Source organism: Trachypithecus francoisi, unplaced genomic scaffold, assembly GCF_009764315.1.
Source record: "Trachypithecus francoisi isolate TF-2019V2 unplaced genomic scaffold, Tfra_2.0 Lachesis_group5, whole genome shotgun sequence".
Lineage (NCBI taxonomy): Eukaryota > Metazoa > Chordata > Mammalia > Primates > Cercopithecidae > Trachypithecus > Trachypithecus francoisi.
Window position 1 is genome coordinate 128,412,747 of NW_022681470.1, and position 25,491 is coordinate 128,438,237.

At 37.5% G+C, this 25,491-nt stretch overlaps 1 protein-coding gene across 5 annotated transcripts in view; it reads right to left on the bottom strand.

Moving 5' to 3' along the window:
* Positions 1-25,491, bottom strand: part of MTF2 (metal response element binding transcription factor 2) — a 66,666-nt gene that overhangs the window by 16,879 nt on the left and 24,296 nt on the right. For 2 of the 5 annotated variants that reach the window (XM_033196657.1, XM_033196656.1), the window contains exons 2-9: positions 12,051-12,249; positions 11,854-11,935; positions 7,727-7,822; positions 7,416-7,516; positions 6,893-7,041; positions 4,081-4,176; positions 3,113-3,181; positions 1,859-1,982 (exon numbers count right to left, since the gene is read on the bottom strand). In XM_033196657.1, coding sequence (XP_033052548.1) covers positions 1,859-1,982; positions 3,113-3,181; positions 4,081-4,176; positions 6,893-7,041; positions 7,416-7,516; positions 7,727-7,822; positions 11,854-11,935; positions 12,051-12,249 — 916 coding nt within the window. Of the gene's footprint in view, positions 1-1,858; positions 1,983-3,112; positions 3,182-4,080; positions 4,177-6,892; positions 7,042-7,415; positions 7,517-7,726; positions 7,823-11,849; positions 11,936-12,050; positions 12,250-25,491 lie in introns of all 5 variants that reach the window. The other 3 variants (XM_033196659.1, XM_033196658.1, XM_033196660.1) reach the window with 3 other exon arrangements.

Below are 25,491 nucleotides of genomic sequence, written 5' to 3' on the forward strand. Positions count from 1 at the left end.
TGTATTATTGCTGAAGCAAATTTTTTCTAGTATGTTTTAGAAGTTCAGTTGGAGCTAGGACACCTGAAATTGATAAACTGAACTCTTTTCTCGAAAAATATACTAAATGTGATTTTCATTTTCTTATATTTCCAGCCTCTTGAATAAAATCTGAACACTAAAATTTTAATTTTAATTAAAAATGACAGAACTTGAAATAAGCACAACTTGAGGTTTTATATTATATATACCCAATATCTACATCAAGTAACTACTGCAGAATTTCATTATGTAATGCATACAGTGTACTAACAGGTATACATATGTATCTGCATACGAAGTGCTAAAAGAATAATGGCTAGAATTTTTAAACAAATTATAGCATTAAATATTAAGATAATTACAAAAACCACTATAGTCACTTCTAATGCTTTACCCCTGACTTTCTGATTACAAATCAGTTTATTAAAATTTATCAAATGTGGCCATGCCCAGTGGCTCATGCTTGTAATCTCAGCACTTTGGGAGGTCAACGTGGGCGGATCACTTAAGGTCAGGAGTTCAAGACCAGCCTGGCCAACATGGCAAAACCCCATCTCTACTAAAAATACAAAAATTAGCCAGGTGTGGTGGCAGGCACCTGTAATCCCAGCTACTCGGGAGGCTAAGGCAGGAGAATGGTTTGAGCCTGGGAGGCGGAGGTTGCAGTGAGCCAAGATCGCGCCATTGCACTCCAGCCTGGGCGACAGAGCAAGACTCCATCTTAAAAAAAAAAAAAAATATCAAATGTACACATCACTCTCTTTCAAACGTCATCTAAAAAAAGGTATTTAACCGAAAACTTAACAAAAATTTGTATGATAATCCAATATCTAACATTTAAAACTCAAATGATGAATTCAAAAATTCATCAACTGAATTTCAATAACATCCTAGATTTTAAAACTACAAACTAAATCATGTATTATGTTCTCCCTGATACCCCATAAACCCCAAAAAAGCCCTTTGATATCCTATTTGATATGAAATAGGATGTCCTTCACAAATCAAGAAATTCTTCCTAAACTTCACATCAGCTTGCAAAATTTTTACCTAAAAAAAAGCATGACTAAGATATACATATAAACTCCATATATTATAAAACAATTTTTTTAGTTTTAACTAAAAGTAGTTAATATATGTACTTTGGTAATTCTAAATAAATGCTAAAAATAAAGTCCCCATTAAACTTATTCTAGTTACTCTTTCTGCTATTCATTAGTTTCAAAATTTTCTTCAATGAACACACATAACTTTTAAATTCTTATAAAAAAAAGACTGTAAACCAGCATAGGTAGTTACACTCCAAAAATGAGAAGCAAAATGAGATGTCAGAACGAGAGGGGATAATCTTCTATTCAGGCAGCTTCACTCTATAAACTCATTTTTCTAACAATATTATTAGATCCCACCATTCCTACAAGTCAGAAATATATAAAGGAGTACCAACAAGAGAGGAAGGAAGAATGTTGGTTACATCTCTAAGTTTATAGAAAACTTAGAAGAAAAGGAGGTCAAACTTTGAGTAAGATACCCAAAACTAAAGATTTCTCCCTCCCTTCTCTCTGTAACTACAATGATTTTCACTTCAGAAAATGGAAGAATCAAATAATATACCTCCTCCTTCTACAAATTTCCAGAGTCAACAGGCAACAAACACACAGGAGGATGAGAAGGCTGGTCCTGATATCCATACCAAACTTATTTGTACCCAGAACTAAAAATAAAATTCTATTTTAGTTATCTGACTTATACATGTGTCTTACTTGTTATTTGAAAAACAAAACAAAACAAAAAAAGACATCAAGTAGCTACTGAAGTTAGTTCTCAGACCACCTACCTCTCCAGGGTGCAATCTATCCCAGTTTTCATTAATGTATGTCATAAGCTCAAGTTCAGAATCAAAGTATTTCTTCTTATGAATAACACTTAGGTTGTAAAGGCATAGGTGTGCTATATCTACCCTGGAATCCAAAAATAATCAAATACACAAAACAATGTTCTTAGTTACTGCCAAGAAATCACAGTTTCTTTATAAAACAGTAATTAAAATGCAAAGAGATTTAGATGGATAGTCATATTCACAATACAATAAATCACTACATATAAAAATAACTAGAAAATAGTGACTAAACATTCACTTATCCTGAATAGCAACTATAAACTAGAAAATATAGAATTACTTCTTTTTTTTTTCTTTTGAGACAGAGTTTTGCTCATTGCCCAGGTTGGAGTACAGTGGCACAACCTCGGCTCACTGCAACTTCCACCCTGCAGGTTCAAGCGATTCTCCTGCCTCAGCCTCCCTCAGCCTCCCGAGTAGCTGGGATCACAGGCGCCCACCACTATGCTAGGCTAATTTTTTGTATTTTTAGTGGAGATGGGGTTTCACCATGTTGGCCAGGTTGGTCTTAAACTCTAGACCTCAGGAGATCCACCCACCTCGGCCTCCCAAAGTGCTGGGATTAGAGGCGAGAGCCACGGCGCCTGGCCACGAATTACTTCTGAAAGTGTATTCAAAGAGGATCTGGCTTTAAAAAAATATAACTTACAATCAAGATTTTTGCATTTTCACTTCCGGATATAAGCTACAGAATATACCATACTTAACCAAACTATCTGATTCATGGGTTAAATCCTATCTATTGCTAAAATATGTAAAATACAACAAAGATCTGTAAGTACTTACTGTAAGCATTTTATTAGTAAACCTCTAAAACTCATCACGCTTCCAATACACAAGAATTACTACATTGAAGCAGAAATTAGCATACTTGTTATACCTATCTCTCTTCTACTATATGCTATTCTGAAGTTCAAAAGAACTAGAAATATGAGTAAGAATTTAGAAGGTCTAAAGGATATCTCAAAGTTTCATTTACGACATTCAACACTGAACAGCCTTATTAATTTAGCAATACAAGTGGATGTTACTTAGTGAAGATGACATCAGGCATGAGGGTAAATAAAAGAAATAAAGCCAAGCATAAATAACCTATTTTTACTTAAGCCAAGTAAATGTATATAGAGTTTCAACTTGTAGGTTTAAGAAAATGGCTTTTTCTCTTTTTTGAACAGAAACGTCCACACTTACCACTGTAATGGTAGACGTTTGAGGTATTCTGGTCCAGAACTGCAGACAGAGCATATAAACGTATAAAATCTAAGGGGGAAAAAAAAAAAAGAAGAGAAAGTTTTATAGTGAGTAATCAGAGATAAAACTATTACAGCTAATATTCACTGAGTGAATAACCTACAGCTGATATAAAGACTGATACTCAAAACAAAATATAATTTAAATTACAATGCTTTCTGTGATTGAGGGAAGTTCTTTTCCAATAACAAATAATGAAACAGTTCATCTGTGAAGAGAAAGGATCTTTTTTTTTTTTAACCACTAGAGACCTTCAAAGGTCACACACAGACTCACACATACTCATAGTTTACTAATCGATCGCTTGTGTGTGCCAGGAATTGTGATGGCTGCTCCCATATACATCGTTTAATTCAATGCTCAAAATAACGTAATAAGCCCCAAAGGGACAAGTGAACTTCCCTAAGGTCAGAAAGAAAATTAAGTGGCATAAGCCAAGATTTAAAACCAGGTTTTCAGATGTCAAACTTAGTGGTCTAGCTTTTTGTTCCTGGAGCTCACTGTGCTACTTTGCATTCTTCTAATATAGAAAGTACATTAAGTCTGCTTTTACAAACTTTTTATATCTAAAGTATAGTTGTGTCTTTAACAAGGCCCTGTGGTCTTTTCCAATTCTAATACAATCCCTTTGAGGTTCTTTAAAGGAAGATACCAAAGAGAATACTTTAGAGTACTGTGGGTCAATAGGAACAAATATAATCACTGACAATACTTACAAGCTTTCTGGAATAAAATCCAAAAGCACAAAAGTTATGTATATTTTAAGTATATCATTCAATATTTTCCTTCTGAGACAACCCCTTTCCAAATCACTATTGAAACTATCTTTAGGAAATCTGAAATCGCAAATATAACCACAATTAAAAAGTGACAAAAATCAGCTAGTAAAGTTCAAATGCCCTTCTCACCTGTCTCCAAATAGCATTGGCTTTTGAAGGCATTGCACACAAGCCTCATGAAACCACTGCTTACATTTGCAGCACTGTAGCATCTTTAAATACCAGCTATTAAAAAAAACAAAAAAGTGAACATTAAAATTCCCGTTTTAAGGGAAAGTTTCATTTCTTCAAAAAAAAAAAAGTGGCATAATCCACAATACTGTTCTAATTAAAGTATCACATTTCTACTATACTTACTGTAAATATTTCCTTTCCCAAAAAGGCTTATAATATCAGCTATTTCATCCCTCTTCTCTCTTTTATTCACGAAATTTTATAAGCTCTTGAAAGATACACCTACTACTTCTAGTCAAATATGCCTGGCTCCTACACTAGTTAAATGAGCTCTGTTAAAACACAAGCCTAGGCTATTTTTTTTTAAGAGGCAAATATTGTTATGTTGTCCAGGCTGGAGTACAGCATCATGACCATGGCTCATGCAGCCGCAACCTTCCAGGTTCAAGTGACCCTCCCACCTCAGCCTCCCACGTAGCTAGGACCACAGGCATGCAACACCAAGCTCAGCAAAAAAAAATTTTTTTTTTAAGTAAAACTGGGGTCTCCCTATGTTGCCCAAGCTGGTCTCCAATTCCTGGGCCCAGGCCTGTCCTTGGCCTCCCACAGTGCTGGGATCACATGAGAGAACCACCATGCCAGGCCTCTTGGATTTTTTTCACATCAATTCTCTAAACACCAGAAGGGGTCAGATTCAGAGGTATTGTTGTTTGCCCCAAATATCAAATTGCCTTAGGCAGCTTTCAGATTATAAACATTCTACTTTATATCTTTACTGTGTTTCTATTATTCTTGTCAATATAATAAAAAGAATATAACGATTTAATAAACCTGCTTAACATTAATATAAATCTAACCTAAGACTCTACCAGGTAAAAAGGCTTTTTGACAGGTTTAGCTGTATTTCAGTGTATGGTCTATAGATCTGTTTGAGAAAGCTAAAGATGCTAAAATTGAATCTTCATCTAAGAAATATATCTTCTCTTTTCAGTTAGCACATGGATTTTGGGTCTAAGAGATAGGGCTACATTGCTACATTGACCAAGCTAGACTTCAGAGTTCAAAGGATCCTCCTACCTCAGCCTCCCAAGTATCTGGCAGTACCGCTACACACCACCATACCCAGCTAGTATGCAGTTTTGATACGGTTATCTTTATTTTAAAATAATAAAAGGCACCATTTCCAAACAGAGGTATACCTTGATTCAGTCTATCAGCACTATTTTTCTAGGTTCATGTGCTCACCTTACGTCTCTGTGTCACATTTTGGAAATTCCCATAACATTTCAAACTTTCTCATTACTATTAATATTATATCTTTCATGGTGATCAGTGGTCTTTGATGTTATTACTATAACTATTTTGGGCCACGAAAAACTGTGCCCACATGGATGGCAAACTTAATCACTGAATGTTGTGTATGTTCTCACTACTACCAACCAGCCAGTCCCCATCCCTCTCCCTCTCCTCAAGCTTCCTGTAACGAGACACAATAATATTGCAATTAGGCTAATTAATAATCTTACAGTGGGGGCCAGGCGTGGTGACCATGCTTGTAATTCCAGCACTTTGGGAGGCCAAGGTGGGAGAATCACTTGAGGCCAGGAGTTGGAGACCAACATGGACAAATAGCAAGACTCCATTTCCACAAAAAAATTTTAAAACTAGCTGGGTGTGGTGGTACATGCCTGTGGTCCCACCTACTCAGGAGGCTGAGATGGAAGGATTGCTTGAGCCCAGTTCAATGCTGGAGTGAGCTATAACCATGCCACTGCACTCCAGCCTAGATAACAGAGCAGGAACCTGTCTCAAAAAAAAAAAAAAAAAAAATCTTACAATGGCCTCTAAGTGTTCAAATGAAAGGAAGAGTCACAAGTCTCTAAATTTAAATCAAACATTAGGAAGGTATGTCAAAAGCCAAAACAGGCTAAAAGCTAGGCCTCATGCACCAAACAGTTGGCCAGTTATATATGCAAAGAAAAAGTTCTGGAAGAAAATAAAAGTGCTACTCCAGACCAGGGTGGCTCAGGCCTGTAATCCCAGCCAGCTTTGGGAGGCCAAGGTAGGAGGACTACTTGAGGCCAGGAGTTCAAGAACAGCCTGAGCAACACAGCAAGAACCTGCCTTTACAAAAAAAAAAAAAATACCTTTTAAAATTAGCCAGGTGTAGTGGCACATGTCTGTGGTCCTAGCTACTTGGGAGGCTGAGGCAGGAGGATCACTTGAGCCTAAAAGTTCAATGCTGCAGTGAGCTATGATCATGTCACTGCATACTACAATCTGTGCCCTATCGCTCTAAGAAAGAAATGAAAATACGTAGAAGCAGTAATCTGTCTGTGAAAAAATTCCGTGTTGATTTTACGTTTTAAAAAACTTGTCTTTTCCTCTTCCATTCAAATTATAATATTAAATATACCATTTTCTAAATGGTCAGTCACATTAAATATGACATTCAATGAAACTACTGATACCGGGCCCCTGCAGTAAATGTTTTCCCTCAATAGTTAACTTTATGACAATATTTATAATTCACTTTAAATTTCCAGAATATAAGACTTATACACATATTTTTTAATGTGTGGATATGATAAAAAACTAGACAAAAATTATTTTTTTATGGAAATAATAGATTTTCCCCCTTGTTTTCTTCACTGATGTGTTCATGCAGTTGCAATTCATCATCACTCACACAACATAATCAAGAAAAATAGATAAGGCAAGTAAATAAAAATTACTTAAAGGGAATTACATAACTATATTTACTTACTCTCCAGGGCCTCCACAATAGCAGTAACACTGCTGGACATTGGTTTTATGACCTGCATCCCATTCAAGGTCTGCCACACTATAGGGTAATGTCTGCTTCATGACTTGCAATGCTTTGGCATTTGGTCCTTTCTTAAGCGCACCACCCCTCTACATTAGAGGGAAAAAAATGTGAGAGTGAAGGTTAAAATTTTAAACACAATTCTATACTTTAAAAATGACTCTGACACTTCTGGAGAAATTCCTTTCCAAACTTTTACCATATCACAAACTGTCTGATTAATAATAATCTCTATTTTTCTTTTCTCCTTTCAAATTACTGCACCAATTCCCATATTACTATCATCAAGTAAGTGAAAGCATCATTAAAGAGTCACTTAAGCATCATTAGTCAAATAAATAGCACCTCTTTCTACCCAGCATTCATTGCTCATTTCATTCAAACTTTCAGTGTACACAATCATTATGTTGATAATGTCTTACAGATTCCATCAGGGCGTTAGCCCAAAACACTTAAAATATACCTTTGTTGTTGTTGCAAAAACACACTGCCGACAGAGCCATTTTTCATCTGAATCAATCACACTGGAATCAATATGAGGTGTGTGACACAACTGATGATATCCTTAATATCAAAAAAAGCATAAAGCAAATTCTATTTCATTAATACTTTCAACACAATTTCAAGATGCATTTTAGTAGTATTTCCTACATTAATATAATTAATAAACAGGATAATAATTTCAAATTATCAATGTAAAGTATTTTTACTCATTAATCTTCAACATAGGCATTCAGTATGTAACAGCTTTTCCACAAGATTAAAAGAAATTACCTTGGCCACACTTGTCACATATAACCATTTCATTGGGAGCTTCTGAATACTCTTCTTGACATATTGTACAGACCATTTCCCCACTTCCAGTGGCTCCTAAAATATTTAAAACACATTTAAAAAGAGCCATAAAAAATTCCATATAACAAAACCACTTTTATGACTCAATAGGCAGCACATATGGACAATGTTTGCTAAGTATATTATAATGCTTCACAAGACAAAGTACACAAAATGGTATCTCTCTGTTCTCTGTGTTCTTTCTACCTTTAACTTAACATGCCTGTCTACTTTCATAATTTAATCTGCTTTTTGGCAGAAGGCATAATTTAAACTGCTCTCAAGCATCTTCCCTTATTATTCATTTCTCATATTCTCACTCTTAAAGGTGAAGGTGGAGATGAGGGATGGGCAACAGCCGGTAGAGGAGGTTTGTGAACACTAGAGCTACTTTATAGAATACTTATCTATTCATCCACTTATCCTACACCACTAATATCATGAAATTAAAGAAAAAAAGCAAGGAAGATATGTAAACTCTTTCTCTCTGAATTCAGAGCATTTCCTTTTACTTACTAATTTATTAAACAGGTTGAACAGTAATTATTTAATCTCCAGCTTCTGAAATCTGAAAATATGGTATCCAATAATGTACCCTAACAAAATACCATTGCAACAAAACTTTGGGGTCCTACAATTAATTATGTTTTTTTTAGCAGAACAAGTGAATTATTTCTTCCTTAGACATTTTTATTCTAAAAAAAAACACAAAATTTATAATACAATTTACCACCCTAACACATTATCATTTCCAGTATTCTCATCTGTTTCAATAGAGTCAAATTCACAATACACACACTTTATGTACATAACAACAATAGAAACTTACAATTTTGTGCTATGGGCCAAGCACTGTGTAGGCTCTTGATATATTTTGTTTAATCCTATAACTAACTTACAAATATACTATTTACAGAAAAGAACTGAGGCTCAGAAAAAGTAACTAACCCAAAGACCCTGAGAAAACATCAAGACTAGGATTCAAACCCAGATGTGCCAAAATCCATGCTCTCTCCACTACGAGATGCTTCATCAATACTACCTAATATTTCTTCTATCAAAAGCATTTTTCACACAGCTAGTTTTCAAAATTGTTAAGTTCTAATAGCTGCATAGTATTACATCTAACGGAAAGAACCCAATTTACTTCATTATTACTCTACTCTCGGACATACAGGTTACCAACTGTTTTTCTTTTTTTGGAGAGGGGGAATCTGTTTTTTTTATATTTCTCCTATTTGTTTGTTTTGGTCTCTCATGCTCCTGCTTTGTTTGCTTCCTTTTATTTTTCCCCTCAGATAGGGTCTTGCTGTGTCATCCAGGCCGGAGTGAAGTGGCACAGTCACAGCTCACTGCAGCAGCCTTGACTTCCCGAGCCCAAGCAATGCCCCCACCTCAGCCTCTCAAGTAACTGGAACCACAGGCATGTGCCACCATGCCTGTCTAATTTTTTTTTTTTTTTTTTTTTTTTTGTAGAGACAGGATCTCCCTGTGTTGCCCAAGATGGTCTCAAATTCCTGGGCTCAAGCAATCCTCCTGCCTCTGCCTCCCAAAGCACTGGGATTACAGACATAAGGCACTGAGCCCAGCTGTTTGCTGCTTGGTACACTTCATTGAAGGTGGTCTCCCATAGCTTCTGGGTTTATGGTTCCGGTCAGGAGAGCAACCAGATTAAGCCTGGGAACTCTCTGTGAAAATTTACAATTCCCTGGAAATGGAATGACAGCCCCCCTAGGGTAGGTGCCTGACCTGACTCTCAGTGTAACTACCTGGACTAATGAGAGGGAAGGCAATTCCTCAGAAAAGGGGGATAGTGAGGTAGTGACCCAAGAAACAATCCCGAAGAAGCTGGGAATTAACTTTTACTTGTGAAATCAAACATATATATATATTTTTTTTACCATCAAGTTTACAAGAACCTTCCTATAAAGCTTAGTAATCTTCTATAGTCTCCCTTACTCTAAATCCAATTGACTAGAAAGCCTTGGCCATTTCATCTTAGAAATATCAAATTTATTGTTGTTGTTAAAATAAAGCTCAGGAAACATTTTTCACCTAGTATTTTTTGAATTATTTCTTATGAATAAACTCCTAGAAATTAGTCTATTAGATAATTATAAACTTTTGCACTTAATGCAAATGCTAAACAACCAAAATAGAAATTTACACTGCCACCAGCAATGCAAGCGTATGAAACCAAAACAGCATTAGATGCTAAGATTTAAAACCCTCTTACATTTATGTAACAGTTATAACATGATATATTTTACCCTGTTGACTACTAATATTTTTTTATGTAAAATTTTTAAAAGAAACTCATTTGATAAATATAATTTATTAAGTTTTGAAATGTATTACTGGCAGGTTTCTTACAGGGAAGAAAACTACTAAACCCACTCCTCACTGAAATATGCCATAACGCAGGTTTCAGATTCATTTATTCATTTTTATAGCAACTACAAGTTTCATATGTGCTACTATCAGGGTGCTAAGAGTTAAATGACCAGGAGCAATCCTTTGTAATTCCAGGAACAGCAAAAGGAACCAGTGAAGAAAGAACAACCACAAAACATTAAACTGACATACTGGGTGCAGCACTTGTAGAACAGGAAAGGGCCCCTCACACAACTTTCTATCTCTAGGTAACACTGGTTTTCTTCTTTTCTACCACTTTTAAAAGCAAAGAAGGAGAAGCAGAAAGGAGGAAGTGGACAAAAGGATGACAGACCTATTACATTAAATCCACAGGAAACTCCAAAACATCTTTCAAAGCTGAAAGAAATACAAAGCTAATGGAAGGGGAGTAAAAAGCAGCATAACATGTTTCACTGCTATTACAGAGATACCTATGTTTACAAAATAATGAAAAAAAGAATAATTTTGTGTGCAGGGTAGTAAGATCTGCTCAATATTAGTAGTGTTGGAGATCTCCTATCCCTTTAAATCTTATGAGTCACACTTTTCTCTGGCTCCTCAATTTCAGATTCAAAACGTAATTTTAGTCCTTTAAACTTATCAGTCCAGAAACCATAAAAAGTTTCTCTAGAAAAACATTTTACCAGAGTAAAAGCTATTTAGTTCCCCACCTAGGCCCTGAGTACCAACTATATAGATGGTAATTAGAACATTTCCATTCCTTTACCAAAACTTTTTTATTCTTTAAGAAACATTAGGAGTAAAGTCAAGAACTAAAACACAGCAGAAACCTACCATAAAATTGTACTTGGTATTCAAATATAAAACCCAATCGTTAAATACTATGGCAAGGTGCCAACCCTTTGGGGAGAAAATTTATCTCTTTTCTATGAGAATACAGAAAACACAGGTCTTAGTATAGGCCTATTAACCCAGCAACAGGAAAACTAAAAGTAGGGCTTTAATGACAGCTAAAATACTCAGGTTTTCAGTAAACATCGGTAATTTTTAAAAGTACTTTGCATGAAAGAGGTACCTGGAAAAACATCTATATTTAGCAGATGCTAAAAGCATGAAAATAATCATAGTTTCTAATAATAGAAATTATCACAAGAAACGTACCTATAACCAAACCAAGGCATACTTGTATTCATTTTTACTGGCACACAAATATAGCCTCATTTTCCCATTTAAACATAAAAAACCCATAACTAAATGGTAATTTTAAACCACTCTTAAAGAATATTTCTATTATTCTAAATCAGTTTTATATGTCCTAATTTCCCAAATCAACTGGCAAATAGTATGCTCCCAATAAACACTTGCTTTCTACAAATATAAGCAAGTAACAGTTGAACTGAATCCCAAACTGTTACTGAGATTAGATTAGTTACCAAAGATTTTTCTTCAAAGTTCTTAGAAGGGTCTTAATATAGCTTACAGGTATAAATTACTGATGCATCTGTCCTCTAGAGTATTCTTGTTCTTCTTATGGTCTATAATAAAGACTATGCTGATTTTTTAACTTCTCCTCAGAAGTAATCCTGAGTTATCTAAATACACAGTATTCAACAGAAAACATCATAATATGACAAGTTGAAGAAAATCAAATTTTAATTTAAATCATGTTCAAGAGAAATAGTAGCACCTGCCTGTTTGAATGTCCTTCCAGAGAACCCAGGATTTAGAACTGTCTTCAAATATGATGAAGCAGCTCTGTTTCAATATGTTTATCTGCAATACAGAGAAATACTTAACGGTGATCTCTTAAAATTAAAAACATGAAGTTAAATTAAGATTATTAAATGCTTACTGCAAAAACAGCAAAAGATACATTAAAGTAACTTGCCTTTTTGATAGTGCCAAGATAAAACAAGCCATCTGACCATCTAGCTAGGACATCCTGACCCTCTTCAAATTTACATGCTGGCTTTTTGGCTTTATGTCCATCCTGTAAAGACAGCTTGGTCAAGGATGTTGGGGTCTTTTGGTTTCGACGTAAAGGAGACCGCTTGTGGACCAGTGAATTACCTGCCCCTGTAGAGTCTCTGTTTAGAGAATAAAAGACCATATATAAGACTTACTTATAGAGCTTGTTTTATACCAGTGGGATATTTTATATGTTAAAGCTTTTCATTTGTTAAAAACTTTAAGACAAAGAAAAATATAAAAAGTACCTCAAATCATAAATACTCTCCAAACAAAGCAGTTTAAAACAAAATGATAACAATTCTCAATATCCATTCATTGCCTACTCTAAGTGAGGCCAAGACTCAGCAAACACTCCAAGATAACACATTCAAGGTAGCTGTTATCAAAATAACAGCTTTATGTTGAGGTACGCAGGCCATGGTCATGAGCAAATAATGTCTTGAATCTCAAGATTGGGTTTAGTTAAAGAATAAAAGTGAATTACATTTTAATCTCTTGATTATGCCACATGCAGTTAAGACACACTAACCAGTGACTTCAAGGGATAGCTGGGTGTTATTCATACTTTTCACACTCAAAGGAAGGGCAGTCAGGACCTTCTGCTTACAGGGAATCACTACTGAACTGAGCAAACATGCAGACTGAGAGTTAAAAAAAAAAAAATTGATAACCAGCAATTTCATTAAATTATACACAAATAGAAAGTACACTGTAAGGCTGGGTGCGATGGCTCATGCCTGTAATCCCAGCACTTTGGGAGGCCGAGGCGGATCACCTGAGGCCAGGAGTTCAAGACCAGCCTAGCCAACATGGTGAAACCCTGTCTCTACAAAAAAATACAAAAAGTAGCCAGGCGTGGTGGTACACACCTGTGATCCCAGCTACTGGGGAGGCTGAGGCAGGAGAATCATTTGAACCCAGGAGGTGGAGGTTGCAGTGAGCTAAGATCACACCACTGCACTCCAGCCTGGGCAACAGAGCAAGACTCTTGTCTCAAAAAAAAAAAAAAAAAAAAAGGAAAGTACATTATAAGAGTACTTAAAGGCAAAAAAAAGTAACATTAAATACTGTGAAATTACATTATAACTTATGTATTAGACATTCCATAAACAGCAAAGCATACCACCATCAACTTTCTTAAAAGTAACAAAGCAGTGCTTGGTTTCACTTTTCCAAATTAGATTTTTCACTAATTAAACATACAGTGACATGTAAAACTAGATAGACAATAATTCTAAAAACAGCATAAAAGTTTAGTAAAAATAAAATGAGCAGGAAAATTAAAGAAAAAAGTTTCAAAAAGTTCCTAAGTATTAGGAATATCTACTTTCAATACCTAAAAATACAGAAATTCTGGGAAACCCTGTTACATGCTAAAACACGGATGAACCCTGAAGACATTATGCTAAGTGAAATAAGCCAGACAAAATGGACAATTATTCCACTTATATAAGGTACCTAGACACTCAAAGTCATAGAGATGGAAAACAGAATGGCGACCAACTGCTAGGAAGAATGGGGAGCAGGGAGTTAGTGTTTAATGGGTACAATGTTTCAGTTTGAAAGAAATACATTTTAAAGATATCCAGAGAAATAACTGGTACCTTCCCAAATTTGCTGAAAAACATTATCTACACATCCAAGCAGCTCAACAAATTCCAAGTAGGATAAATGCAAAGAGATCTACACCCAGCCACATCATAGTAATAATGCTGAAAAGCAAAAAAAAAAAAAATCTTGAAAGCAACAAGAGAAATACAATATATCACGTACAAGGAAACCCCAATAAGATTAACAGTTGACTTCTCATCAGAAACAATAAAGGCCAGAAGGCAGTAAGATGACATATTCAAAGTATGCAGGCTGCAGGGAATGGGTGCTGTCACCAGAGAATCTTATATCCAGCAAAACTATCTTTCAAAAATGAAGGTGAAATACACACTCCCAGATAAACAAAAACTGAATTTGTTATTAGCAGAGACATCTTACAATGAATACTACTATGACTGAAATCAATAAACCCAGAAAGAAATTCAAATACATGTATGTACACACACACACACACACACACACAAAAGAACACCAACAAAATTATAAAATACAGCATAAATGCATATTCCCTCCAAAGCAAGTATACAAAACAATATGTACATAATTGTTAGATCCATAATATATAGAAATGTAATATATTTGGCAATAATAGCACAAAGGAAGTGTACAGGAGCAAAACTGTTTCAACTGTTTCAAAGAAATGACACAAGGCCAAGAGCAGCGTGGCTCACACCTGTAATCCCAGCACTCTGGGAGGCTGAGGCAGGAGGATTCCGAGTTCAAGAGTAGCCTGGGCAACACAGGGAGAAAGTCTCTAAAAAAATTAAAAAATAAAAATTAGCCAGGCATTGTGGCATGTGCCTGTGGTCCCAGCTACTCAGGAGTCTGGGGTGAGAGGACTATATGAGGCTAGGAGATCGAGACTGCAGTGAGCTATGATTGTGCCACTGCACTCCAGCCTGAGCAACAGAGAGAGAATCTGTCAAAAGAAAAGAGAAAAAGAAAAGAGAAAAATGGAAGGAAGGACAGACACAAGATGCTAACTTGAATTTACAGGAACAAACAAAAAAAAAATGGTAATTAAGGTAAATACAAAACATAGATTGTCACTTCAAGAAAATACCTGCCTTATACAGAACTCAGTGGCTGTTTCAAGTAAAAATGGTGTTCCATGAAAAAGCTGCTAGTTCAGCTGGCAACTCAAACAATGGCACAAGTGCCTTATGCCATTTCTACTTTATCACACATATTAAAAACCTGGCCGGCACGGTGCCTCATGCCTGTAATTCCAGCATTTTGGAAGGCCGACGCAGGTGAATCACTTGAGGCCAGGAGTTCAAGACAAGCCTGGCCAACATAGTGAAACCCCCATCTCTATTAAAAATACAAAGTTAGCCAGGCGTGGTGGCACGTGCCTATAATCCCAGCTACTCAGGAGGCTGAAGCAGGAGAACTGCTTGAGCCTGGAAGGCGGACACTGCAGTGAACCAAGATCACACCACTGCACTCCGGCCTAGGCAACAGAGCAAAACTACGTCTCAAAAAAAAAAAAAAAAATTCTTAAGTGAAATAAGGTTTGGGGATGTGTATATATATATTATATATATATACACACACACACACCACACACACACATACATACATATATATGTGTGTGTGTGTGTTTATGTTTTTTACTGTTAGTACACAAACGAAGAATACAAGTACAGTTAGATGCCACTGCCTTGATTCATGCTAAGGCACAAAGCAATTTTATCTAACATTGTTTTTCTATACCATAGTCAGTTGTGAGGAGAAGGCACTTTAGGTAGTGTAATTACAGGGGTTAAAAAGTTTAAATGTCTGACAAGATCAGTGCAAGAGAACATAAGTAAAAATGCAGGAAGAATCACAATGAATTCTCTATCATCAGGGATGCTCAAGGAGAGGGTAATAATCCTCTTTCTCCAGACTTTGAAACAATTTAATGCCTTCACAGTATGGGAATAACTCTATTAGCCATCAACTTTGAAAAAAGCTTTAAGGGGCAGGGTGCAGTGGCTCACACCTGTAATCCCAACACTTTGGGAGGCCGAGGCAGGCAGATCACCTGAGGTCGGGAGTCCGAGACCAGACTGACCAACACGGAGAAATCCCGTCTCTACTAAAAACACAAAATTAGCCTGGCGTGGTAGCGCATGTATGTAATCCTAGCTACCCGGGAGGCTGAGGCAGGAGAATCTCTTGAACCCAGGAGGTGGAGGTTGCAGTGAGCTGACATCACGCCATTGCACTCCAGCCTGGGAAACAATAGCAAAACTCTGCCTCAAAAAAGCTAAGTTCAGTGTTTACTTGACGGATTTTGCCTCCCTTCAGTTAAAAAAAAAAAAAAAAGCCAAAGCCTGAACAATAATTAATCATGGGTGAAAAATGACCTCAGTAGAATGCCGTGGCAGGTCTCTGTTAAGACCTAGAATCTTCCAACTCCAAAGCAGAAACTGTACAAAAATAAAAATTGCAAACATTCCCAGTTTCATATGCTTTGCGATTACTTCAACAAATTATCCCCTTTTCTCAGGATAGCAAGGTCTGTCTCTGTCTTACTCTCCACCGTACTACTCCCACTGCATAGCACATCCTTAGGTCATAAGGTATAAAACATTTTTTTATTTTTCTATCTCCTTGTGTTTATGCTCTGCTTCTCCTAATATTTCTGGTGTGCTGTGTCTCAAATGAGACCTAACCTAATTATAGATACCCTTGATTCCTTATGCCCCCTTCCTACCACCTCCTCATTTTTTCCCTCCCATTCATAACCAAACCCCCGGGAAAAAACTACTGAGATTACCAAGTACCTAATCCTACATTAAACATTCAACATATTCATGGCCAGGCATGGTGGCTCACGCCTGTAATTCCAGCACTTTGGGAGGCCAGGACAGGCGGATCACAAGGTCAGGAATTTGAGACCAGCTTGGCCAACATGGCAAAATCCCATCTCTACTAAAAATACAAAAATTAGCTGGGCGTGGTGGCGGGCACCTGTAATCCCAGCTACTCAGGAGGCTGAGGCAGGAGAACTGCTTGAACCCGGGAGGAAGAGGTTGCAGTACCCGAGACCACACCATTGCACTCCAGCCTGGGCGACAAGAGCAAGACTCTGGTCTCAAAAAAAAAAAAAAACAAAAAAAATGCACAACATTCAACATATTCATTCACAAATCATTTTTGGGTCCCTATTATGAGCCACATACTGTGCCAGGCACTAGATATATAGAGGTAATTTAATATTCAGAGCACTGCTTTAGAGATATTTTTGCAGATTAGATTTTATAGATCCCTTTTTACATGAGGAAACTGCAACTACAAGACAGATTATAACTTGATGAAGTTTACTATAGGATACAAACCAGAGCCAGCATTCAATAAATCTTCTCTCTGAGGACCCTCCCATTAGCATTCAACTATGCTTAAAAACTTGCAAGGATCTTGGGGGTCGGGGGTAGAATAAAATTCTCTTGATTCTTTGTGCTCCCTTTCCACCACTTCCTCCTCTTTCCTCCCATTCACAAGCAAATCTCCAGGGTAAATTTATACACACTTAATGTCTCCACTCCTACAGTCTCCTCCCCTTTTCAGTCTTCAGCCCACTTCAACCCACCAACCTCCCCCAAAACAGGGAATGTCTGTCTCTTATTCACACTTGTATCCTCAATCTCTGCATAGGGCATGACACATAAATGGTAGAAGGATTATGCAGAATTTATAAAGTTCAAGTCAAGAAACGCCTATATTTAAGGAGTTAAATTTGTTATCTAACCAATATTTAAGGAGTTTAACTTTTCATCTTTATCTACTTTTTTTTTTTTTTTTTTTTGAGGCGGAGTCTCGCTCTGTCGCCCGGGCTGGAGTGCAGTGGCCGGATCTCAGCTCACTGCAAGCTCCGCCTCCCGGGTTCCCGCCATTCTCCTGCCTCAGCCTCCCGAGTAGCTGGGACTACAGGCGCCCGCCACCTCGCCCGGCTAGTTTTTGTATTTTTAGTAGAGACGGGGTTTCACTGTGTTAGCCAGGATGGTCTCGATCTCCTGACCTCGTGATCCGCCCGTCTCGGCCTCCCAAAGTGCTGGGATTACAGGCTTGAGCCACCGCGCCCGGCCCTTTTTTTTTTTTTTGAGATGGAGTCTTGCTCTGTCGCCAGGCTGGAGTGCAGTGGCGTGATCTCGGCTCACTGCAACCTCCACCTCCTGGGTTCAAGCGATTCTTGTGCCTCAGCCTCCCGGGTAGCTGGGATTACAGGTGCATGCCACTACGCCCAGGTAATTTTTGTATTTTAATAGAGACAGGGCTTCACCATGTTGGCCAGAATGGTCTCGATCTCCTGACCTTGTGATCCACCCAACTCGGCCTCCCAGAGTGCTGGGATTACAGACCTGAGCCACGGTGCCCGGGATACATTTTTAATCTAATATCTCTAAGCACAAATCATCTGTTTTGCTTTAAGTAAAAAATAGACTCTACTTTCACTCACATTTAAGACAAATACACATCAACCTTTTACCCACATAAACATAAATCCTATATAAAACTGCATTAATAAAGAGATCATTTGTGCCAGGCATGGTGGCTCACACCTTTAATCCTAGCATTTTGGGAGGCTGAGGCAGGAGGATCACTTGAGCCTAGGAATTTGAGACCAGCCTGGGCAACATAGAGAGACCTTGTCTCTACAAAAAAAAAAAAAAATTATCTGGGTGTAGTGGCACACGCCTGTGGTCCCAGCTACTCAGGAGGCTGAGGTGGGAGGATCACTTGAGCCCAGGAGGTTGAGGCTTCAATGAGCCACGATTTCATCACTGCACTGCATCACTGCACTCCAGCCTAGACAACAGAGCAAAAACCCTGTAACAAAAACCAAAAAATACATACATAAATAACTTGTAAAAGCATTATCTTCTTTTAAAATTTCTCTGTCCAAAAAAACAGAAAACAAAGCAAGAAAAGAGTACATTACCCATAACGCCACAACTCAAATATATTTAGGATATGTATCATTGTATTTAGGATAATACAATGATGATATATATTTAGGATAAACATCATTGTACATTTTCCTCCCCTAAGGGTTTTCCTCTATGCAGTTTCCCCACCCCATTATTGTCACTGATTACTTCCCTCTTTGCTAGAATGTGACCTTTATTAGAAGCCAAATTAATTTTTCTAATTTTAGAATTTATTATTTCCTTTCTGATTACAAAGGTAAACATGCTGTTAGAATAAATAATATAGAAACATATAGTTAAAAGTGAAAATTCTCCATGCAATCTCCTCCCACAAAAAAAAGTTAATCTCCTGATTTTTCTTATTTGTACTACATATTTATAATTCATATAAATGTTTTTAATAAAATACAGGACATTATATATATTGTTCTATAAATTTTCTCACATAACAATGTATCTTGAACAATGTGATTTCCATCTGTTATACAAATATAAAATAAAAGCACATAAAATAATCTTTGCATCAGCTGGTAAACTGCTTTCCAACCATTACCCAACGGAGGAACATTTAGGATGTTTCCAACGTTTTACCATTACCCAATGGAGGAACATTTTGGGTGTTTCCAATGTTTTAACATAAGCAGTAATATAAAGCTCATTTTTCTACATTCCCAACTACTATATAAATAATAAAGATAATTACTATATATAACATACTATGTATATTTTTCCTTTTTATAATAGAAAATTACAAATATAAACAAAACAAGTATAATGAACCAGCAAGTAACATCCAGTTTCAATTGTAATTTCTTTTTTTTGAGACAGTCTCACTGTGTCACCCAGGCTGAAGCGCAGTGCTGCGATCTCGGCTCACTACAACCTCTGCCTCCCAGGTTCAAGCAATTCTCCTGCCTCAGCCTCCCAAGTAGCTGAGACTACAGGTGCCCGCCACCATGCCCGGATAATTTTTTTTTAGTTTTTTGTAAAGACAGGGTTTCACTATGTTGGCCAGACTGGTCTTGCACTCCTGACCTTGTGATTTGCCCACCAAAGTGCTGGGATTATAGGCGCGAGCCACCGCACCTGGCCCATATAATCTCATGGCTAATATTATTTCATTTATATACCCATATCCCACCATCCTCATATTATGCATATTTTTAAATATCATAGGTATTGTCAAATTATTCTCCCAAAAGGTACCAACTCACACTGTCACTACACCTTCACCAACAGGAAGAATTATCAGTTTTTTGCTTTTTGACAACACACACTCTATTTCTGTCTACATCTCTATTAGTAGTAGTTAAAAAGCATGTTTCTCATAGGTTTGTTAACAATTTTTTTTTTGAGACAGGGTCTCTCTCTGTCACCCAGGCTGAAGTGCAGTGGTGCAATCATGGGTCACTGCAGCCTCAATCTCCCGGGCTCAAGGGATCCTCCCACTTCAGTCTCCCAAGCAGCTGGGACTACAGGCACACACCATACCACCATGCCCACCTGATTTTTTTTAAAATTATTTTTAGCAGGAATGGGAGCAGGTCTCAAACTCCTGAGCTCAAGTAATCCCTCCGCTCTGGCCTCCCAAAGTTCTGGGATTATAAGCATGAGCCACCATGCCCGGCCTATGAACAATTTCTAAGTCTTCTGGAAACTGCAGTTGATGTTCTTTGCCCATTTTTAAATGAAATGTTAATCATTTTCATAATTTTGAAGAGCATCTTATATGTTATAACCCTTTCTCACACATATTGCAAACATTTTTCTGAGTTCATATACTAAAGTGCCATGAGAAACAGACTTTTTGATTGGGGGATCAGTACTCCTTCTGGGTACTCAGTTGACTGTGGTCAGTAGCTACAAAGCTATATCCCTCATCTCACCTCATCTCATATACAAACTGCCTCTCCTGTTTTTTAAGCAGTCAGGGATTGAGGGGAGGGAGAAAGAGGTAGTCATTATACAACGGGCAGTTTAACAAAGTAAAAAGTTTTATGGAGATGGCTCAATGTATTTAATATCACTGAACTATACACTGAAAATTGGTTAAGATGGGCCAGGCATTGTTGCTCACACCTGTAACTCCAGCTCTTTGGGAGGCCAAGGCAGGAGGGCTGCTTGAGGCCAGGAGTTCAAGACCAGCCTAAGCAACACAAGATCCAGGCTCTAAAAAAAATTTATTTGAAATTAGCCAGATGTAGTGGGATGTGCCTATACTCCCAGCTACTTAGGAAGTTGAGATGGGAGAACTACGTGAGCCTGGGAGGTCGAGGCTGCAGTGAGCTGTGACTGCACCACTGCATTCCAGCCTGGGTAACAGGGAGACCCTATCTCAAAAAAAGAAAAAAAAAAAAGACCAGCCTAAGCAACATGGCAAGGCCACATTTCTACAGAAAATTTTTTAAAAATTTGCCAGCCATGATGGCACATGCCTGCAGGATCACTTGGGCTCAGGAGTTCAAGACTGCAGTGAGCTAGAATCACATCACTGCACTCCAGCCTGGGCAACAGAGACCTTATCGCCTTTAAAAAAAAAGGTTAAGATCGTAAATTTTGTTATACGTATTTTACCCCAATAAAAAGATTGGGAGAGAGGGCCCATAGTCACTACCACTGGATCACTGCTAGTGATATATCTTGAAAGAGATTGCCTGGACAAATAAGTTTCTTCCCTTGAGACCCAGTGTTCAAGCCAGTAACTCTTGGTTTACTACCCCACAATAAATAAGACCTTGACTCAAGAACTTGAAAACTGGATGTTTAATTCAAAAAGAGTGTGGCTTAGGGAAAACGGATTAATTCTTCCCAATCCATTCCTCAATCTGCTCTTCTAGTGAACTAAATAAAAAAGCTATCTGAATTCTTAGTTGCCATCTTTCCCCTGCCCACAATTTCTTCCCTTCCCCAGGAAAAGTAGCAAATATGTGGGTCAATCGCATGTAAAGGGTATAATATAACCTAAGAAAAGTGCTATTTTTGGTGAAAACTTTCATACAGATATGGTCAAATTCGTGAGGTCAAACAGGGCCAAAGTAAGGCCCAGGTATAAAGGAAGCAACAGGTAATCTGCTTAAGCTCGGCACTGCATTAAAGCTAGGAAGAAGGAATTCTCTTTTATCTCTTAAGACAGGTATGTAAAATGAAGCCTGAAACTGGTTGCCTTCTTTCTGGTTGAGGTTTCCCTGAAAGTAGAATGTCAAAGAGAACCAGGATTGAACCTAAAGGACAGAAAGCATAAAGCAAGCAGCTTAAAGGCCGGCTCTACTCTACTTCTTAGTTCTAGAAACAACACAAACAGCTGGGCGCTGTGGCTCACGCCTGTAATCCCAGCACTTTGGGAGGCTGAGGTGGGCAGATCAGGAGGTCAGGAGATCAAGAACATCCTAGCTAACACACAGTGAAACCCCGTCTCTACTAAAAACACAAAAAACTTAGCCAGACATGGTGGCTGAGGCAGGAGAATGGCATGAATCCAGGAGGCAGAGCTTGCAATGAGCCAAGATCATGCCACTGCACTCCAGTGTGGGCAACAGACGGAGACTCTGTCTCAAAAAAAAAAAAAAAAAAAAATACAAACATAATGCTACATACATGGTTTTTTAGAAAAATAGCAAATAGCATAGAAAAAATTAAGGTGAAAATCAATAGTTCCTCACTCCACCACTTCTAATATTCTAGTCTTACTCTCAGAGGCAAGTGGTTTTTTTTTAACTCTTTCAACAATGTCTTCTGAAGGTACCCTCATATTTACAAATAATGTATTTATACTTCTCTTTTTAAATTGATCGACTTCAAATCTGACTTCTTGCTATTGAAGTTGACAATTCACATCTTACGCCAACTCCTATTTCCTACCTCCCATCCTCTACAAATCTTATTATTTTCACTAAATGAGTAAGTTTACTTATTGTACAATGTGTAAATATTGGTCACTGCAAAGATAAGTGGTATACCCTTATTAAATATCCTTTCTTATTTGCTTTCAATTTTTCCCAAAATTGCTTAATATATCCCTTTATTGCCTCCTGTTTCAAACTGTCAATGATAATTTCAAATCTTTTTTCCACATGTAACTCCTGCTTCTGAAGCTCTTCATGTTCCTGTGCCAATCTAGAATGACTATCCTCTAAGCCTTGCCCTTGTCATCTTGGAAGATCCCCTTGTCACTCTGATTTCTAGATCCCATATTCTTTTGCTGTAGCAGTGGCTTACAACAGAAGGCTGTATAAACTTTGTATATCTATTTCAATCCCATCCTCACAATTGACCAATACTTTCCCAGATACAGAATTTAATGTTGAAAATCATTTTCCCTCTACTACAAAGAGGAAGTCTGATCATATTCCTCTACTACACTCAGCATTCATAATGAAAAATCTGAAGCCACTCTGACTTTTACTCCTTTATAGGTTACCATTTTTTCCTCAGAAAGTTTCTAGGATCTTCCTTTATCTTTAATGTCTTAAAATTTCATAACGATGTGTCTAGGCATAAGGTCTTCTTTCAATCATCCTGTCCAGCCCTTGGTAAATCCTTTCATTTGTTTTTCTGTTTATCTTAGACTCTCCTTTGATGCAGCAGGCTTTCCTCAACTATTTAGTGGTACTTAGTTGTCCACTGACAGTTAAGACTGAGGTTATATAAACCTACATGGGATCTCTTTACTTGTGATTCAGGATTTGTAGAGAGGTGAGCTTTGCCTTAGTGTGATCAGATAGGAAGGCAACATTTAGACTGATAAACTCTGCCAAAATATGGAGGTCTTTCTTCAGGACCTTATCAATGTAAAAACCCACTCTATATCCTTTACCTGAGGGCTAGACAACTGGGTATAGGTGGGTAGTGTCTATCTGTTTACGATATAGACAAACATCCCCCCCTAACCATCTGTAAATGTTATCCTCTCATTCCTCACCATGCTGGAACCCATGGCTCAAAATCAGCAGATAACCCTAGTTTTACAACTGGGCAACACTGAGAAGAAACACATTCATTAGAGAACAAAGTTAAAATTTTGAAACCATTACAGTAGGTATTAAGTATCATAAATACTGCAAATAAACTATATTACAAATTACAGACCAACTGACTTGGAATCCCAATTCCTATTTGTAATGGTTCATATGCAAAAATGCAGCCTTCTTACAAACAACCAACATATACACATTTGTCTCCTAACCTACTGACAACTTATATTTGAAAACTGGTATCTCAGTGTATACTTTAATTAATCAGAACATTTTAACCAAACAAAACATCCATACCCCAAATCACTTTATAATAAGAGTCCAGTGAGAGTTAAGGAAAACATGATTATTTTATTTAAACTCAATGGCTCTGGTCATTCAACAAATACACAATGCCTGCTATATGCCAGGTTACCATGCCAGGTGTTAAGAGAGACAAATGTGGAAAGATACAGTACATACCACCAAGGAACATAGCCTTTGTAGAGAAACACGTGTGCACACCAAAAAACTATACGCAGTATAATTCCTATAATGAATAAACACAAGAAGAATAATATCTAACCTGTCCAGGGGCAAAAGGCAAGGACACACAAAACTTCGTCAAGACTTAGCTTTTTAACTACAGACTTAAAGGATGAGTAGTAGTTTCAGAGATGAACCTTAGAGAGGATTTCATAAGCCTGGGGAACATATGTAAAGGCACAAAGTCATGAGACAACTCACACTTTTCTAGGAACAAAACTGTAATATAACTGCAGCTCAAATTAGAGAGGAAGTGGCATAGATAACACTGAACAAATGAAAAAAGACCATGCTCTAAGAGTAGAGACATTGCCTCTTTGTCTTATTTACGTTACACATCCCCTGCACCTGGCACACACAGATTCTCAATACTGACTGAATAAACAAACGCTATGCAAAAGAGAGAAAAAGATGGGAACCCAAATAAATCAGCAAAAATCTATTAATAAGAAAAGGGCCAGGCGTGGTGGTTCACGCCTGTAATCCCAGCACTGTGGGAGGCTGAGGTGGGCAGATCATTTAAGGTCAGGAGCTCAAGACCAGCCTGGACAACAAGGTGAAACCCCGTCACTACTAAAAATACAAAAAGTAACTGGGCATGGGGGCGTGCACCTGCAATCCCAGCTACTCGGGAGGCTGAGGAACAAGAATTGCTTGAACCCGGGAGGCGGAGGTTGCAGTGAGCTGAGATCGCACCACTGCACTCCTGCCTGGGCAACAGAGTGAGACTCCATCTCAAAAAAACAGAAAGGAAAAACCTGAAATCAGGCCATGAAGAAACTGGAATTTTAAAATATCCCTGGATAGTAGGGTTTTAAGTAATCTAGTTTACATACTTTATATTTTCCAAGTTTTTAAAAATAATCATGGCATCACTCTTATAACAATAAATAATTTAAAAGTAAAACAGACAGACATTAAGAATTAACTTTATGTGGTATCGAGAGCAAAGGAGAAATTCAGAACAACTCCCAAGTTTTTAACTTGGGAAACTGGGAGGATGGTATGGGGGAAATTAGGAGGAAAGCAGTAGTGAGTTTAAATCACCTCTTTCATCTAAGAAAGGATGTCTGCTAGGCAAAATATTTACAAAAACTGACCATATACTGATCTATAAAGCAAGTCTGAACAAATTTTAAGCTACAAAATCACACAGCATATATTTTATTACTACAACGCCATTAGATTCCAAAATCAATAAAAGATAACTTAAATGTTTGGAAACCAAGACCTACACTTTTAGGCCAGGTGCAGTAGCTCAGGCCTGTAATCCCAGCACCTTGGGAGGCCAAGGTGAGCAGATCATTTGAGCTCAGGAGTTCGAGACCAGCCT